Source organism: Esox lucius, chromosome 8 (assembly GCF_011004845.1).
Source record: "Esox lucius isolate fEsoLuc1 chromosome 8, fEsoLuc1.pri, whole genome shotgun sequence".
In the NCBI taxonomy this organism is placed as follows: Eukaryota; Metazoa; Chordata; class Actinopteri; order Esociformes; family Esocidae; genus Esox; species Esox lucius.
Window position 1 is genome coordinate 27,386,051 of NC_047576.1, and position 18,881 is coordinate 27,404,931.

Consider the following 18,881-nt stretch of genomic DNA (forward strand, 5'->3'; position numbering starts at 1 on the left):
TGAGATAAAAGAAATCATCCCCTTGTCAAGACGGTTTGTCTGTGATAGACTCAGAGATGACTTATCAATTGAAACGTCACTGTTTGCATGTTATTTGCTATTGTGGACTAATGACAGACACAATAGCACAATAGCACTGGTTTCAAAGGACATGGAAATAAGTCTTGCTATGGGGTCACCCGTGTTTATAATCAGCATTTAAATGAATGAATCTATTTTGGAAGAGAGAAGGCTTCAATGCGGATGCTGTTGTATGTGTCATGCAGTGGGCTTTTTCTTTCTTTTCATCCATTAGCTCAATTGAACTAGGATCTCTGTGATAAACTTTCAGCTAACCCTCCTTGTTGGTTGTTCTTTAATCCAGCCTTCAGGCCCCTTTTAATACAGTGTCCCTCTAATAGGATTGCTAACAGTGACCCTCAGGACAATAAAGCCATCTGTCACATATAGAGGGACAGGAGGGATGGGTCTCGTTGGGTGGGTGGGGCAGCGCAGGAAAGGGATGGATGGAAGGGAGAGTTGTTTGGTCTGGTGGGATCGGTGAAGCATTAAGGGAGGGGATGCCTGGAAAGTGCGTTGATCCCCAGCGCAGTTCGCCACGCAGAGACGATAGAGGAACGCCAGTTTGGAGGGTGCAGAAGCAGCTTTAAACCTGGAGTCAGACAGGAGATCTACCATAGTCCATCTCATCCATTCCCCACCCCGTTCTTCTCTTCTATCCTCTTTTCTGTCTTTCTTGTGCCCCCCATCTCCACGCTCCTCTGTCCTGGATTATGTCCGTGAGTCTATGGGTTTCTGCTTACACAGCGTGGCCTGGAACAGACTAGGGATTCAGAATGGCTGTAGCTCTGGATGCAGTGTGGGTGAGGGTGAAAGGGGTGTGTAAGCAGAATGGACTCCTCATCCTGTCCGTGTTGGCTGTGGTCATAGGATGCCTGATCGGCTTCTTTCTACGGACAAAACGTCTCACAGAACAGGTCAGTAATCAGCCTGGGTCGCATTCTGTACCTATGACATTCCATATACATACATGAAAAGAGTTTGAGTAGGAAATATATCAAAATAAATAGGAAATATGGTCATTGGCAAGGTTAGAAATAATTATTTTTAATTGAAATAATAATTGTGTCCTTCAAACTTTGCTTGCATAAAATAATCCTCCATTTGCAGCAGTTGCAGCTTTGCAGTAAAACTAATTGTAAATTTGTTGAGGTGATCTGATGACATTTCACCCCATGCTTCCTGAAACACCTCCCACAAGTTGGATTGGCTTGATGGGCACTTCTTACGTACCATACAGTCAATCATCCTCTGTCAAGTGTCTGTTCTTTTGGCTGTCTTAATCTTTTCTTTTTATTGGCCAGTCTGAGATACATTTTCTTGGCATCAAGTGACAGCTTCATGATGGGGATCTTATAATCGTCACTAAGACAACAAGGTTTCAAATGGAGAGCGGGGTTGGCAAACCATGGCCTAATTTACATGAACAGCTTTATTGAAACATCTACTCTGACCTTTGACAACCTAACTGGGTCACTGATTGAAACCATCCGCTCCCTAATATTAATCTTCATTTCTTGCAGGCTTTCTAATGAGAATATACTGTATATTGCAATTGAAAGCTGGTCCAATATTTCTACAGTACAGCAGAAATGGCTTCAAATGTTTTCAAAGTGCTGTAAAGATATAAAACAACAATCTGAGATGAATATATAATCTCCTGTTTTTTTATGGTACATATTGTGTTTTATTCTTAACTATGGGTAGTGCTTGGCAGGAGCTTTAACAACAAAAAAATTATAGTAATAGTAAATAAAAAGCCAATGTTTTATAAGGATACTACTAAAGCAGATAGTCATTTTTATGAAGGGTAGAAACATAAACCAATGGACTGTATTTCCTGTATTTACACTTGTACCATTTCGGGAGTTTAAATTGCTCTGTCCTAATATGAAAATCTGAGCATTAATGAATAGTGAAAAGGGTTGTTCTGTCTTGCAGTTGTGTGTAAAGCTAACCCCTTACCTTGATGCAACTCGTCTGGATGCTGTAGATGGTGCATCAGTTGTATTTGTAGAGTACCCAGGGTAGCACGCAAAACGTCTTTAGTCACCTTTTAGAACAGAGCAGCGGTTATGCCCTTTTGACAACACTGCTGGTCCATAAAGTCCATGAAAATTCTTTGGCCATGTGAATGCAAAGCTGCTGAACATAATTTGTAATGTAGTCAGAAAACTAGACTATGAAGTTGGTGTCGTGCAGATGTATGCTGATGTACAGTGAGTAAAGCAGAGGGCGAAGAGTGGGGGATGTTGTTGCCAGTCCTCATAGCCTGAGTTCTGCCTGTCAGAACATAAAATTGAACAACGTGGTGACCAGAAACAGTGCTCCGTGCTTGGTGACAAGAGCTAAACTATAGTCAGTTAACAGCATTCTCATGTTCAGTCGGTGCTCCTTATCTCCAGGTGTGTGAAAAGAAATGGAAATGGTATCCTCCCTGGATTGTTTGTGGTGGTAAGCACATATGAGTGGGTCCAGTGATTGTAGAAATCAATCTTTAATGTGGCATGACAAGCCTCTTGAAGCACTTCATGTTGACATGGGGTGAGTCCTAGAGAACGGTATTGTTCAAAACCTTTTGCCTTAGTTTTCTTGTAAACTTGGAAAATGGCCTCCTTTGACGGAGTAATATAGTGGAAGGTATGACAATGTCTGTGAACACACCTGTCAGCTGGTTGACCCAGACTCTGACCACACAAATGCGGATGCCTTCTTGGCTTTGTGAGTATTCATTTAGAGTGTCCTTCACATTAGCCTCAGAGAATGAGAGAGTACCCAACCTTCCAGAGCAGCTAGGATCTTTTTGGTTGACTCATTATCTTTTCACTTCAAAGCAGAAGATGAATAAAACGTGTTGAGCTGGCCTGGCAGGAAGGCTTCAGTTGGCAGGATGGAGGTCGATTTGCTCTTGTGATCCGTGATAGCGTGTGATTCTTGTTACATGCTTCACTAGGCTGAGTTATCAAACATGGATTTTGATTTGAGCCTGCTTGTACCTAATACAGTACCTGCTTGCCTTGTAAGTGTTGCATGCCACGGATTTATTGCGGCATATCATTCTGATTACACTGAATGCATTACAGGCAGGTTTGAAAAATGTATCCGCTCATCCAAGGCCTTCTGGTTATTGTACGTTTGAAAAGTATAAAGGTTTCTTTAAAGACCACGCATTTAACGCATCTTGAAATAATCATTTAGGTATGCTTTAAAACAGTAGGCTATCCACAGGAAATGCTTTATTCTTTTTTCCCTCCCTGGTTAAAGTTCTGAAGTGTCTGTGAGCGGTGTGCTTTGTAAATGTGGCAGCATCAATTTTCATACTGCCTGAAAGCCCTGGTTCTCCTGGTGCGTATTATCCATTGTGATGCAGACACTGCGAACAGAGCAACAAGTCAAAGGTTTAGGACTATCCAGACATAATGCAGATTTCCTCTGGATGGATTCATAGGTTTAGGACTATCCAGACATAATGCAGATTTCCTCCGGATGGATTCATAGCTCTCAACATGAAAAACACCAAATCATTTCAGGAATCCACTTGCTTAGTCACAGAAGGACATAAACACATAAAGGGAACACACTGTAGATCAGTTTCTGTCGCATGGAAAAATTAATACTAATACACAGCGTACACACTGTAACTCAGAGATCCCACAGTGACATTTGCACTCCTAATGATAGTTTCCCCATGGAAAAGGTTAATGTCCTTTATCCATGAGAGCCAGGGGATTTTTGTCCCCCCATCCCCTGGCACTAAATCCCCATCATATTCTGGACAGAGGGCCTAGACTGAGCTGGAGGGTTGGACTTCACTGACAATAGAGGATTATCATCCAATCAAACAAAGGCTCTTCTCTTCCTCTTTAACTACATTAACTAAAAGTAAATGTTTAAAGAAATTGAGATTGCTAGAGGCCTTATAATTAGAGTGGGCTTTTGTCATTTGTTGTGTCCAGGAACTGTAATTCTCTGCAATGCTTCTGAAGATGGCTAGCTGCATTTTACCTTAGAGTCATTTAGTAGACATTGTAATCCAAAAGTTGTACTTTCAGTGTGTTAAATATACTTCTATGTTTTACCTAATTTGTTAAGACTCAACATTTCTTATTTTCGAATCAAACATGAATTTGAGTAAATAGCGCATTATAATGCATCATACAGTGCATTTTGAAAGATTTCTGACCACTTTACTTCCTCCACATTTTGTTATAGACTTAATTTATAATTCATTACATTTTGCCATCAATCTACACACAATAACTCACAATGAAAATTCATTTTTATGTGCCAACTTATTGAAAATAAAAAACATAAACATTGATGGTATTCTTTAGAACTAGATAGGGGGTGTTTCTGTTAAGTCTATAACATGACAAAATGTGCAGAAAGTGAAGGGGTCTGAATAATTTCCGAAGCCAATGTACCTCCACTCTTTTGAAATAAGTTCTCCTCTCAGACTGAGAAGACCGGCACAATTTGGAAGTATTTTCTCCATTTTGGGAACCAGTGTGATGCACACCTTCTGTTACAGGATTTGTGCAGTTTCACTCACAGGTTATCATTAACCTTTCAGCATCGATGCAGACGTTTTCAAATCGCACAGGTCAGCTGCCCTACTTTGCATGTGAATACTGGAATGACCAAGGTCGCTCTTCATCCAGTCCCAGATGTCAAATCGACAGTCCTCCTCACCACATCCCCAGGACAAAGGTCTAGAAAGCCAGAGTCCTGTGTTATGAACTAATTGCATGTGTCACCCTAGGCAACTGAAATAAACCCAATCACTCCACAAGGAGCAACAGCCACAAGATACTTCACTGTGTTTGCTCGCGTAATGGTGACTGTAAGTTTTACTCCAAATTATTTTTGTCAAAGACTCTCAGAGCAGTCAATGACACGCAATGTTAGGAATTCTTTCTTAAATAACTGTGGCATGACAAATTGATGTAGGCCATAAAACGTATACAAGGATATGATAGACAAGCAATAGCAGTCCTGTATGCAGAAACTGAATCTGCAGATTTAGCGAGCAGCCCATCAGCAGCAGGTCTCATTCCCTCATTAGATTTTTGTGACACCTCCAGGGTGTTGGACTGGGTAGTTTGACTGCAGTAGCTGTGATCCACTAGGACAGTATCCTCCCACTGTGTTGGAGCATCAAATTAGGTCTGAGGGTCAGGAAGTGTACAGCTCACCTGGTTTACTGAAGTCCTCTACAAGGGTTAAGCACAGAGACAATAATTAGGGTATCAGCAGTTCACTGGTGAAACCCTACTGTATAAACTGATAAACTATTTTCATCCATACCTTTGGGGAGAGATCTTCTTGATGCTTATATACTACTGTGCCACAGTAAGGCTCAATAGAGAGAATATTCCCAACACCATTATGGAAGGCAAGTTCCCAAACATGTTGACGTGCAGATGGAACTGAGGAATGTGCACTTTCTATGTTTCTAACAACTCAGGAAATGGTTACCTAAAGCCAGTGTAGCAAATTGATCACTCATTTCCTTTGTAATGCTGTGTTATACAATGTCATGAAAAAGCAATACTTCTGTGTGTGTGTGTGTGTGTGTGTGTGTGTGGCATGTTGTAGCTGTAACCAAATTGTGAAGATACACCTACCTGTATGAGATTATTAGAGTGTGTGTATTTGGCAGAAAAACTGTGAGAATAAGGAAAGTGTGAACCTGTCCTTTTCACTGGGCCTGAAGATAAAGTGCTGGGAGTGTGTTCTTTCCAGAATCTGATATTTGGGCTGAAGATGTACGCTACCAGTCAAACGTTTAAATGAACCTACTTATTCAAGGGTATTTCTTTCTACTAATTTCCACATTGTAGGATAATAGGGAAGACATCCAAACTATGAAATAACACATGCAATCATGTAGTTACCAAAACATGTGTTAAACAGATCACAAAACATTTCTTTAAAGTAGCCACCCTTTGCCTTGATGACAGCTTTGCAATCTTCTCGTACTTTCATATTTGCCGTTAATGGACAATGGTCATCAAAAGCTATATGAACCAGGCCAGTATGTTAAAAAAAAATATGGCTGCTACTCACCAATGGATATATGCATGGGCATGATTTGCATATATGCACAAAACTCCTGCACGCATAATAGTATCATAATTCGACAACAAAACAGGCTAGTTGGGCATCCCGATGATAGCCCAAAGGCCATGTTATGGCAAGTACAGCTGAAATATGCAAAGACAAAACAGACCATCATTTCTTTAAGGTCAGTCAATCTGGAACATTTCCAGAACTTTATTCCAGTGGAAATGAAAACCCATAGTTACCCCTGCTGCAGAGGATACGTTCATACCCAGTCTCAGTTTGGCAATTAACTGCACCTCAGATTACAGCCCAAATGAAAGCTTCTCAGAGGTCAAGAAACAGACACATGTCAACATCAACTGTTCAGAGGAGACTGTGAATCAGGCTATTAGACCAAGAACGAGGGTTGTATAGCTGCATTAGATAACCTGGCCACCACAATCACCAGACCTCAATCCAACTGAGAGTTTGGAATGAGTTGGACCGCAGAGTGAAGGAGATGCAGCCAATAAGTGCACAGCATATGTAGGACCTCCTTCTAGAATGTTGGAAAAGCACCACCTCATTAAGCTGGTAAATCATAATGATAACAGAAATCACCCAAATGGCCCTGATCAAAAGTTTACATACACTTGAAGGTTTGGCCTTGTTACAGATACACAAGGTGACACACACAGGTGAAAATGGCAATTAAATGTGAATTTCCCACACCTGTGGCTTTTTAAATTGCAATTTGTGTCTGTGTATAAATTGTCAATGAGTTTGTTAGCTCTTGTGGATGCACTGAGCAGGCTAGATACTGAGCCATGGGCAGCAGAAAATAACTTTCAAAAGACCTGCATAACAAGGTAATGGATCTTTATAAAGATGGAAAAACTATATAAAAAGATATCCAAAACCTTGCAATTGCCAGTCAGTACTGTTCAATCACTTGTTAAGAAGTGGAAAATTCAGGGATCTCTTGATACCAAGCCAAGGTCAGGTAGACCATGAAATATTTCAGCCAAAACCGCCAGAAGAACTGTTCGTGATACAAAGAAAAACCCAAAGGTAACTTTAGGAGAAATACAGGCTGCTCTGGAAAAAGATGGTGTGGTTGTTTCAAGGAGCACAATACGACGATACTTGAACAAAAATGAGCTGCATGGTTGAGTTGCCAGAAAGAAGCCTTTAATACGCCAATGCCACAAAAAAGTCTGGTTACAATATGCCTGACAACACCTTGAAACGCCTCACAGCTTGTTATGGCAAGTAGAGCATTATGGTCACAACCATAATGTCCTTGACTGTGGCCATCACAGTCTCCTGACCTTAATATCATCGAGCCACTCTGGGGAGATCTCAAACGTGCGATTCATGCAAGACAACCAAAGACTTTGCATGACCTGAAAGCATTTTGCCAAGTCGAATGGGCAGCTATACCACCTGTAAGAATTCGGGGCCTCATAGACAACTATTACAAAAGACTGCATGCTATCATTGATGCTAAAGAGGGCAATACTAAGTATTAAGAACTAAAGGTATGTTTTTCTTTGATGCCATATTTTGTTTTATGATTGTAATAAAATACTGTTGAATATGAATCCCATAAGAAGTAAAAGATGCGTTTTGCTTGCTCACTCATGTATTCTATACAAATGGTACATATATTACCAATTCTCCAAGGGTATGCAAACTTTTGAACACAACTGTATGTTGACAGAGATGATGGGAAAAAAATTACTGCAAACAATTTTTATGAACCATATGGTGGCACTGTTAAGGTTATCCACATTTGCAAACTCTACCACGCTCACCCCGCCTTGAAAAGAGGTAGACAAGACCATCTCCTCAAGTCCATTTCCCACTCCTCACAATTGGGACTCACTAACTTTGCTTGAATGTTTTACCAGCCATTTAGAATTTGTGAAAAAGCACCAAATGACCAATCTTCATGTACTTTCATATTTGGCATCTATAGACAATGGTCATCACAAGTTATGTAAACCATGGCAGTATTTTTTTTAAAACATGCCCACTGTTGACCAAATTAACTTTTGCATGGGTTTGGTTTTGCATAAAAATGCACAAAACACCAACAGGTATAATGGTATTATAATTCTAATTGGTACATATGTTGACATCCATGAGCATTTTTTGGTTAACCACATGGGGGCGCTATTTAGATTTGCACATTTGCAAGGTCATAACGCTCACCTTGTTTTATATAAAATCTTAAAAAGGGTTTTATAAGTCCAAATCCTGCCAAGGAACATATTTGCAATTGTGACCCATTATCTCAGCTATAATGTTTTTTCTGCTATTCTAAATATGTGAAAAACTTTTCAAACACTTCTATAGTATCAAATGACTGATCTTAAGGGGGATTGCATTTGTTACAAATGATCAGGTTTATTAGTTTGGTTCACCACACTTTCCAAAAAAGTTGGAACGTTGTGTAAAATGTAAAGAAAAACAGACTGCAATGATGTGCAAAACATTAAAACCCTATACTTAATAGAAAATAGCACAAAGACAACATATCAAATGTTTAAACTGAGACATTTTATTGTTTCTTGAAAAAAATATGCCCACTTTGAATTTGATCCAGCAACACCTTTCAAAAACGTTGGGACACAGGCAACAATAGAGTGGAAAAGCTGTATAATGCAAAAAAACTAAACCAGGTGGAATATCACACAACTAATTAGGTCAATTGGCAACAGGTCAGTAACATTATTGGGTATTAAAAGATCATTCCAGGAGACAGGAGTCTCACTTCTGTAGCCTCACCATGAAATAGGGTGCAAGTCAAGCTGAGGGCTGTTAGCATAGTTTTGCCTATTGAGACTGTGACTTTTTCCAGGCTGAGAAAAGTTAAACAAGTTGTGCTAAAAATAGCAACCTTATTAAGATGATGCCTTCCTTCACTTCGGTCATGAATAAAAATGACTGTATTGCCTCACATCTTAAAAGCCAGTATTGGGTGGCTCTCAGACGACACTGCATTAAATACAGACATGATTCTGTACTGGAAATCACTGCATGGGCTCAGGAACACTTCCGAAAACCATTGTCTGTGAACACAAAAAACTCTAACATGCAAAGAAGAAACCATATATAAACAACATCCGCAATTGCCGCTGTCTTCTCTGGGCCCGAGATTATTTAAGATAGACTGAGGAGAAGTGGAAAACTGTCCTGTAGTCTGACAAATCAAAATGTGAAATTCTTTTTGGGAATCATGAACCAGACAAAAGTCTGACATTGCCAGACATTGTCCAGACAAAAGAGGAGAGGGACCATCCCGTTTGTTATTAGCGCATATTTCAAAAGCAAGCATCCGAGATGGTATGGGGGTGCATTAGTGCACATGGCATGGGTGACTTGCACATCTGTGAAGGCACCATTAATGCTGAACAATATATACAGATTTTGAGGCATTATATGCTGTAATCCAGACAACATATTTTTCAGGGAAAGCCTTGCTTATTTCAGCAAGACAATGCCAAACCACATTCTGCGCGTATTACAACAGCATGGTTTCCGTAGTTGCTAAACTGTACTTTCTTAAAAGGACAAAGGAGACCCCGAAATGTTGGGAATATGTTTCACTTTCAAAAGTGCAGCAATTGGTCTCCTCAGTTCCCATACACTTGATGCAACATAGTGGTAAAAATGCCCCTGTTCCAACCTTTAGGTAACATGTTGCTGGCATCAAACTCAAAATGGTCATTTTTCCATTTTTTTTTAACATAGGGATAAACGATTTGAACATCATTGTATTTTGTTTTTATTTGCATTATACGCAGCGTCCCAACATTTTTGTTGTATATATGAATGAAGTTTCCATTTGTCAGTTTTGTTCCTTTTTACTGGAGATGCTTGAAAAAAGGAAAAACCATGCAAGCCGTACTGTTTGCAACTATGGACATGAGTTGCATATGTGTCCTACTGACAAAAATAATAATCTGGCTTGTAGTAGCTCCATGATGAAACCCGCAAAATGCTAATTGCAGATTTTAACTGTAATTGGAAGCTTACATAGTGAATGTCACAGCAGTGAATAAACAGATTAATAACATGAATCACTATTAGTGTCTGCTAGTATATATTGCTTACAAGGTTGGTGAAATGAAAACACTGACCTGGTGCCAATATGTTTTCAGTGACTTTTTGTAACTGTTGTCAACGTTTCTTCTCTGGAGGTTTATCGTAGCCTAGCCATAGCGTTGGGTAAGGGTTGTCAACTATGGGCTTCTTGTCAACAGTGTAAAATGAGCACACATACAATGTCTTTGGGGTTTCTTTAATTTCCAACTCCAAAACCACATTCTTCAGCCTTTTTTAGCAGTTGATAGACTCTAGATCTCTACCAACTTTGCACTCCTAAATTTAGCAATAGTTGACCATGTTGTTAAGTTCTTTGGGGAACATCAATAGACAGTGATCTTTGAATAATGCCAGAAATGTTTGATTGATTATGGGTTGGAGCTCTGACTGGGCAAGTCAAGGACATTTACTTTGTTTACCACTCCACTGTGCTTTGGGTTATTTAGCTTTCATACAGAGGACATAAAATTTCCTCAAGGACAATTTTGCTCTGTTAACTGTTCCTTGTATCTTGACTGTCCGTTCCTGAATATGAGGAAACATCTCTATAATATGAGGCTGCCACCACCATGCTTTAAAGAAGTAACGTTGTTCTGTGGGTGATTTCCAGTAGCGGGTGTAGCTCTACCTCCTGTTAACGTCTCTGACCAGTCTCCAAACATATGCTTCAAGGAATATTCTGAGCATTTCATATCTTTTACACCCATCCCTTGATCTGGTTATTTCCACAACACTTCCATTGATTTTATTTTTTGATGTTAGTGCTCAAGTGGCTTTTCAATTCACAACACAGGAAACCTACAGAAACTGCTGAATTCTCCCTGGTAGACAGTCAACCTTCATATTGCTAGATATGCCTTGCATTGTCACATATGCTCTGCTTTCATTTCAAAACCCCACAGGCTAAAGACGAAGGCTGTGCTGTCCCTTAATAACTGTTGCCTGATTGTCCTGGCAGAGTGCTAATAGACACTGCATGGTTACAGATTATGTTACAAAGGCTTCAACAAAAACACCATCACTGTCTTGCCAGATTTTGGATGATGTTACATACACTGGGAGTCAGGCACTCACAGATGCGTGGTTTGTCGACTCGATCCAGAAGGTTTGGATGTGCGGGGAGTTAGTGTCAGTGGGTTAGACATTATGTTACTTTACTAAGTCCTTCTGGCTGTCCTTCCTGTCACACTTGGCTGTTATAAATGAGTCCAACCCCGGTTGCCCTCTTGGCTTGTCCCAGCAAACCCTCATAGATACACACACAAGTGGGTCAAATAACACACACAAACATTACATATAGTCACATGTACAGGCACAAACATCCTCTCATGCGCCAACCATACGCAAGTGCTGATCCTGCTCTTACATTGCAAACTAAGCTATCTCGTCCTAATGCAGGGCAGAAAAGCTCTTTAGCTGTCATTATCATTTACCCTATTTTCTCTTCCCCTCTCCATCTCTCCACCTTCTCTACACACACAAACATATTTTAACTTTAACTACGTCTGTCCCCTACTGCTCTTGATTGAGTTTCTGATCTTTGTCCATCTCTCTGACACTCCAAAACCAATATATCATATTTATAGCCTAACATTAACATTAGCATGGAACAATTTAACTGTAAAAACTATTTTGTTGTAATAGATTGACTAAAATCTTATTATGATAGCAAGATACATTTTATTTGTACCAAATATCTGGTTAAGTCACGGTATGAATTAACCAACATGTTCTGTACAGTAGTCTGCACCCAGGCAGCAGACAAACAGGCTGCTCTAATGCCATTCAAGATTATTTGATTGACAGTACTGGTCATCTAGTGACGAATGTTTGTCCCACTACAAACATGATATTTCTTTACGGACAAAGAAAATGCTGGTACAATGGTAGTTCGAAACCCTCTCCAGAGAATGTTTCCTGCCAGCATTTGAAATCTCCTTGATCTCCTTGGATATCCTGTGTGTTCAGGAATCACGTACAGATACAGCACAATGAATGTGTTAACATTTAATAAAACTGGCACGTTTTTTGCTAACGTTGGTGATTGTTGTTCATTAATCTAACCCCTGTGAAGGAAAGAGGGGGCCATTAATAATTGTTAAGGCAGGTTGAAAATATTTTGGTTTTGATTTCAGATTTGAATAACAGAGAAGAGGAAGATCTTTTGTCTAAAATCTAAACTTTAGTTGATTTGTGTACAAATACGCATTCCACAATGAATTACATCTTGGACATGCACACAAGAGGCAGTGCTATAACATGAGCTAGAGATGTTTCGGTCCCCAGGACTGAAGTTGAATACCACTGAGTACAGCATAATCTTTGTAATGTCAATACTAATTTTTTAATTTATAATTTCACTGTGAGAATTGTGAGCATTTCTTATTTGTTTTATACAGTAATTATACCTGAAATTCCCTGTTGTTGTTTCAAAATCAAAAGTTTAACGGTTTTTTTTCATGAATAAAATACCACAGTTGAAAGATGTTTACTTACAAGTTCCTTTCCTAGAATCTAGTAATAATAGTAATACTGATATTAAAAGCATTTAAGAAGTGTGGGAGAAAATAAGAGAATTGATGTGAAGGGATACTTTTGTGTTTGTGATATAGGCATGCATTTGATATGGACAGTTCTTGTAAAACAAATTAAGTCTTATTGCTGCGGACTTATGATTCAACTCAGTCTCTACTATATTACTGGTACCTAACCACAGTTTAAAGGTAATTACAAATGTATTAAAACTGTGGCATAGCGAAGATGATGAGTATCTGTGTGACAGCCTATGAGAGAGAATGTCCTAAATAACTTCTTGTTTGTTTTCATCCTACTACAGGAAGTGAAGTATTTCCAGTTTCCTGGAGAGCTACTGATGAGGATGTTAAAGATGCTGATCCTTCCCCTTGTTGTGTCCAGGTAGGCTACAGTAACAGCCATACATTCAGCCACGGGTTGATTTTTGTCAGAAAATATGGTCAGGGGCAATTATATTGCTTCATTTATATAGTTCTTAATTATTTCATATGGTACCAAAAGTATTTGGACAGTTGGCTTCAAAAATGTTTCTTATTAGGCAGGTGGCCTAACCCAAATGCTACCATATACCATATACAATTTTTTTAAATAGTTTTTAACAACAAATATTTCACTTTCCATCACTGAAAGAATTCATAATGCAAAGATATATTATGCTCCAAACCTGGCAGTCAAACACTTTATGAACTGATTCAGACTTGGGATGTCAGGTGAGTGCAATTACCTATAAGATGATAGCAGAAAAAAGAGTTTTTGGTCTTCAGTCTATCGTCACTGTTTTACTGAAAATCTTTATCAAACTAGTTTGATAACAACGTTTTGAGCACACAGTAAAATACCTAAATGTTGTGGATATAGATGACAATTTGTCTTTTACAAAGCAACGGTAAGTTAACTATTGTAAGAAGAAAATAAATAGAAATTGGCCATGCCTTTAGCTTATTAGTAGAAAGCAGACCCTTTAGTCAACATTTCTACTGTTCATGGACTACAGCAATGTCATCTTTACGAATGCAACTGCCAAAACACTGGATGTTTTATCACAGGACACCATGCTTTATTACAGGAAACTGGGTTAGAAGACATATTCACCTAGTTCTGTATCAGAATGTAGGTAAGCCCTCTTAAAGGCTTATACTGCAGATCTACGCATTGCTCTCTATTTGTTAATAAAGCTCTTTTACAAAAAGAGCCCACTAAACCTACCATAATTAAAGCAGCATTATGTCGATTTTTTGCAGTGTAATATATTAAAAGTCTTATAATATATGGACAGGAATAGTTGAATTTATTTCACAACATTGACTCACTAGATATAATTTTGGGTGCATATCCAGTAAGGGGGAAAAGTATTTGATCGCCTGCTGATTTTGTACGTTTGCCCACTGACAAAGAAATTATCAGTCCATCATTTTAATGTTTATTTGAATGGTGAGAGAAAGAATAACAACAACAAAATCCAGAAAAATGCATATACACATTTTTATAAATTGATTTGCATTTTAATGAGTGAAATAAGTATTCGACCCCTCTGCAAAACATGGCAATCACAGAGGTCAGATGTTTTCATGTAGTTGGCCACCAGGTTTGCACACATCTCAGGAGGGATTTTGTCTCACCCCTCTTTGCAGATCTTCTCCAAGTCATTAAGGTTTCGAGGCTGATGTTTGGCAACTTGAACCTTCAGCTCCTTCCACGGATTTTCTATGGGATTGCCACTCCAGGACCTTAATGTGCTTATTCTTGAGCCACTCCTTTGTTGCCTTGGCCGTGTGTTTTGGGTCATTGTCATGCTGGAATACCCATCCACAATCCATTTTCAATGCCCTGACTGAGGGAAGGAGGTTCTCACCCAAGATTTGACGGTACATGGCCCCGTCCATCGTCCCTTTGATGCAGTGATATTGTCCTGTCCCCTTAGCAGAAAAACACCCCCATAGCATAATGTTTCCATCTCCATGTTTGACAGTGGGGATGGTGTTCTTGGGGTCATAGGCATCATTCCTCCTCCTCCAAACACGGCGAGTTGAGTTGATGCCAAAGAGCTCGATTTTGGTCTCATCTGACCACAACACTTTCACCCAGTTCTCCTCTGAATCATTCAGATGTTCATTGGCAAGCTTCAGACGTGCCTGTACATGTGGTTTCTTGAGCAGGGGGACCTTGCGGGCGATGCAGGATTTCAGTCCTTCATGGCATAATGTGTTACCAAATGTTTTCTACCGTATATCTCAAGGATTGCTTTCCCTGGGAACTACAGTAAAAACTGCAATAACGTTCTATGCCAACATATCTAGTGCCATTACGTCGGTCAAGAACGTTATATATCCAGTCACATTTTGAATGGCCACATGCGGCACTCTCCATACAGGTTTTCGAATTGTATTATTCTTTTAAAAACAACAGATTTGGCTTGAGTGGGGATGTTGAGTGGGGATGTTGAGTGGGGATGTTGAGTGGGGATGTTGAGTGGGGATGTTGAGTGGGGGTGTTGAGTGGGGATGTTGAGTGGGGGTGTTGAGTGGGGATGTTGAGTGGGGGTGTTGAGTGGGGATGTTGAGTGGGGATGTTGAGTCAGGATGTTGAGTGGGGATGTTGAGTGGGGATGTTGAGTAGGGATGTTGAGTGGGGATGTTGAGTGGGGATGTTGAGTAGGGATGTTGAGTAGGGATGTTGAGTGGGGATGTTGAGTGGGGATGTTGAGTAGGGATGTTGAGTGGGGATGTTGAGTAGGGATGTTGAGTGGGGATGTTGAGTGGGGATGTTGAGTGGGGATGTTGAGTAGGGATGTTGAGTGGGGATGTTGAGTAGGGATGTTGAGTGGGGATGTTGAGTGGGGATGTTGAGTGGGGATGTTGAGTAGGGATGTTGAGTGGGGATGTTGAGTGGGGATGTTGAGTGGGGATGGTCTACTTAAATTGCCGTATTTGGATAGGTGAAATTCTACAAAACTCTTGATTACCATACCATGTGATTTATATTTCTAAATATATTACGTTCTTGACCGATGTAATGGCAACCAGATATGTGGGCATAGAAGGTAATCACAGTTTTTACAATAGTTCCCAGGGAACATAATTCTTCAGATATAGGGTACGTTTTCTTGGTGATTATGATCCCAGCTGCCTTGAGATCATTGACAAGATCCTCCCGTGTAGTTCTGGGCTGATTCTTTAACGTTCCTATTCCTACATGATCATTGCAACTCCACGAGGTGAGATCTTGCATGGAGCTCCAGACCGAGGGAGATTGATAGTTCTTTTGTGTTTCTTCCATTTGCGAATAATCGTACCAACTGTTGTCACCTTCTCACCAAGATACTTGGCGATGGTCTTGTAGCCCATTATCGCCTTGTGTAGGTCTACAATCTTGTCCCTGACATCCTTGGACAGCTCTTTGGTCTTGGCCATGGTGGAGAGTTTGGAATCTGATTGATCGATTGCTTCTGTGGACAAGTGTCTTTTATACAGGTGACAAACTGAGATTAGGAGCACTCCCTTTAAGAGTGTGCTCCTAATCTCAGCTCGTTACCTGTATAAAAGAATCCTGGGAGCCAGAAATTATTCTGACTGAGGCGGGATCAAATACTTATTTCACTCATTAAAATGCAAATCAATTTATAACATTTTTGACATGTGTTTTTCTGGATTGTTTTGTTGTTATTCTGTCTCTCACTGTTCAAATAAACCTACCATTAAAATCAAAGACTGATAATTTCTTTGTCAGTGGGCAAACTTACAAAATCAGCAGGGGCTCAAATACTTTTTCCCTCACTGTAGAAGGCTGTTCTGGTGAAATATAAATTCCCCCTTCTCTCTTCCGTCAGCATCACTGATGCAATGGCAGCTGGGGACAAAAAAAATCCCATGATTATTTCCTGGTTGCTAGAATTCTATGCAGTTCCTTCAATCACTATTCAAGTGAAAGCTTTACTCAGATTAATGTGTAAAACATTTTTTGGGATGTTGCCAATTGAATCCAGGTTTTTTATACATCCAGACCCATTTTGGTTCCAGATTCGTCCCACGGCCCTCCTATTGAGTATGGCTGCCTGAAGGGGAAAGCAGCTGAGGAATCAATATGAACAGTTGGTTGACTGCTGATGCTTCCTCTTTTCCCCCTGCTGTTCGTAAATGGTTTGACTCTTCCAGTCTGATGTCGGGACTAGCCGCCCTGGATGCTAAGTGTTCCAGCAGACTGGGCCTGATCACCGTGTCTTACTACTTGTGGACAACGTTTGTGGCGGTGGTGGTAGGCATCATCATGGTCTCTATCATCCACCCTGGAGGAGCAGCCCAAAAGGAGGACTCTGAGGACAGTGGCAAGGCAATAATGAGCTCAGCTGACGCCCTGCTAGACCTTATCCGGTAAGATGACTCAACCATACTTTACAGTAACTGCTAGATCTCGTCCAGTAAACTAAACAATTTATTGTAATGTTCCCTGAAATCTACTTATTACTATTATAGTGCATTTGGAAAGTATTCAGAGTCCTTTAATGTTTCCACATTTTGTTATTTAACTAAAATATTTAGATAATGAAACAAAATGTTGTTCTGCGTTTGCATAGAGCCCAATTCAGATTTTTTTTTTATGACCTACAATACAGTACATTCAGATTTTTTTTTAAACAGAAATATCCCATTTATATAAGAATTCAGACCCTTTGTATGTATGACACTTGAAATAGAATTCAGGTCCTTAATGTTTTAATGGATCATCCTTGAGATGTTTCTGGTTGGAGTCCTGTGGTCAAAGGAATTGTCTGAGCAATGCTTTCCTGGAATTAAGCCTTCACAGGGATTCTGTTAAAACTACAATAAATGTTTGGTGTTAAATCTTTTCCATTTGGTTTCTCAACTAATGGCTTTCCTGAATAGACACAAATACATCTGATAAAACAATTTGTGTATTTTATGTATGTGTTTTTTATTGTATTGTATTTGAAAAGTGAGAAAAAAGTTAAAAGTAAAACAATGTAGCATTTTTTGGTTTGTCTTTATAGGGTAAGGAACATAGGTTAAGTATCATACAGCAATTTAACCCCGCCAATGCAACTCTTTTGATATAAACTTCTGGGTACCTAAAAAATATAGGACTGTGAGACATTTGATATCCAGAGATGTAGTTTTTTGGCGCCCACTTGGTTTTTCAAAACACAACAGCTTTTTATGTAGAAATGGGGAGGATTACCTGATCTCAAGTTTCCAACACCCAACACAAGGAATTTTAAAAAGTTGATGTTGCTAATTAAATAGCCACAAGAAACACGAGAGTTCTATCTCAGTAACACGTAGCATACATCCAACTACTACCAGATTGGATTAGTTCAGAAAACTGTATGTTATTTTTTAGTAGCTTAAAAGAGATATAAAAACAAACAAAATAAGAAAATAACCCTGAATATTACCCAGAGTGGAACTATTGTCAATATCATATAGATTTTGCTATAGACATTTATTAGATTAATATATTACTGTATTTGTTGTACATTAAATTGTTTGTTTCCTTTCCAGCAACATGTTTCCCTCCAACTTGGTTCAAGCCACATTCCAACAGGTGAGAACCATTTAAATGTTCAAATTTACTGAGCAACATAATGAGTTGACTTCAGTTGTCATTTTTCTACTGTGATTTAATGTTTAATTAGTTCAAGGCTTGTAATTCAAGAAGTATTCAAATACCCTGTTGTGTGCTCCACTTCATATTAACAGTACCGTACAAGAAATGTTCCCATTATAAAAACGCCAAAGACCACAGTGAGTATGAGCCTCTCAGAGTCCACTACACGCCGAACACTCATCTACGGTATCCAGGATGACAACGGAACAGACATACAGAACTTCTCCCTGGACTTGACACCTCCTCCAGATGTATACTTCAGAACACTCCCTGGAACCAGTGATGGAATGAATGTCCTTGGAATTGTCATCTTCTCAGCCACCATGGGTAAGAACCACACTCACTCGCCAACATGTACAGACTTCTTAACTGTCTTAATGACTACTGTTGCTTTGCACCTTCTCCTGCTGAACACTTAAGGCAAATGAAAATACGAATACGAATATGAGGCAAAAGCAGACTAACTTAACTTTTATTTCTGTCCATTTCAACACAATCTCTCTGCA

At 39.5% G+C, this 18,881-nt stretch overlaps 1 protein-coding gene across 2 annotated transcripts in view; it reads left to right on the top strand.

Annotated features, from left to right (window-relative positions):
- Window positions 1-545: 545 nt before the first annotated feature.
- The window catches only part of slc1a7b (solute carrier family 1 member 7b), a 29,079-nt gene continuing 10,743 nt past the window's right edge, over window positions 546-18,881 (top strand). For both annotated transcript variants that reach the window (XM_010864151.3, XM_034293889.1), the window contains exons 1-5: window positions 546-977; window positions 13,055-13,134; window positions 16,905-17,120; window positions 18,270-18,312; window positions 18,468-18,702. In XM_010864151.3, the coding sequence (XP_010862453.1) occupies window positions 837-977; window positions 13,055-13,134; window positions 16,905-17,120; window positions 18,270-18,312; window positions 18,468-18,702 (715 nt within the window). In that variant the 5' untranslated portion in view covers window positions 546-836. The remainder of the gene's footprint in view (window positions 978-13,054; window positions 13,135-16,904; window positions 17,121-18,269; window positions 18,313-18,467; window positions 18,703-18,881) is intronic.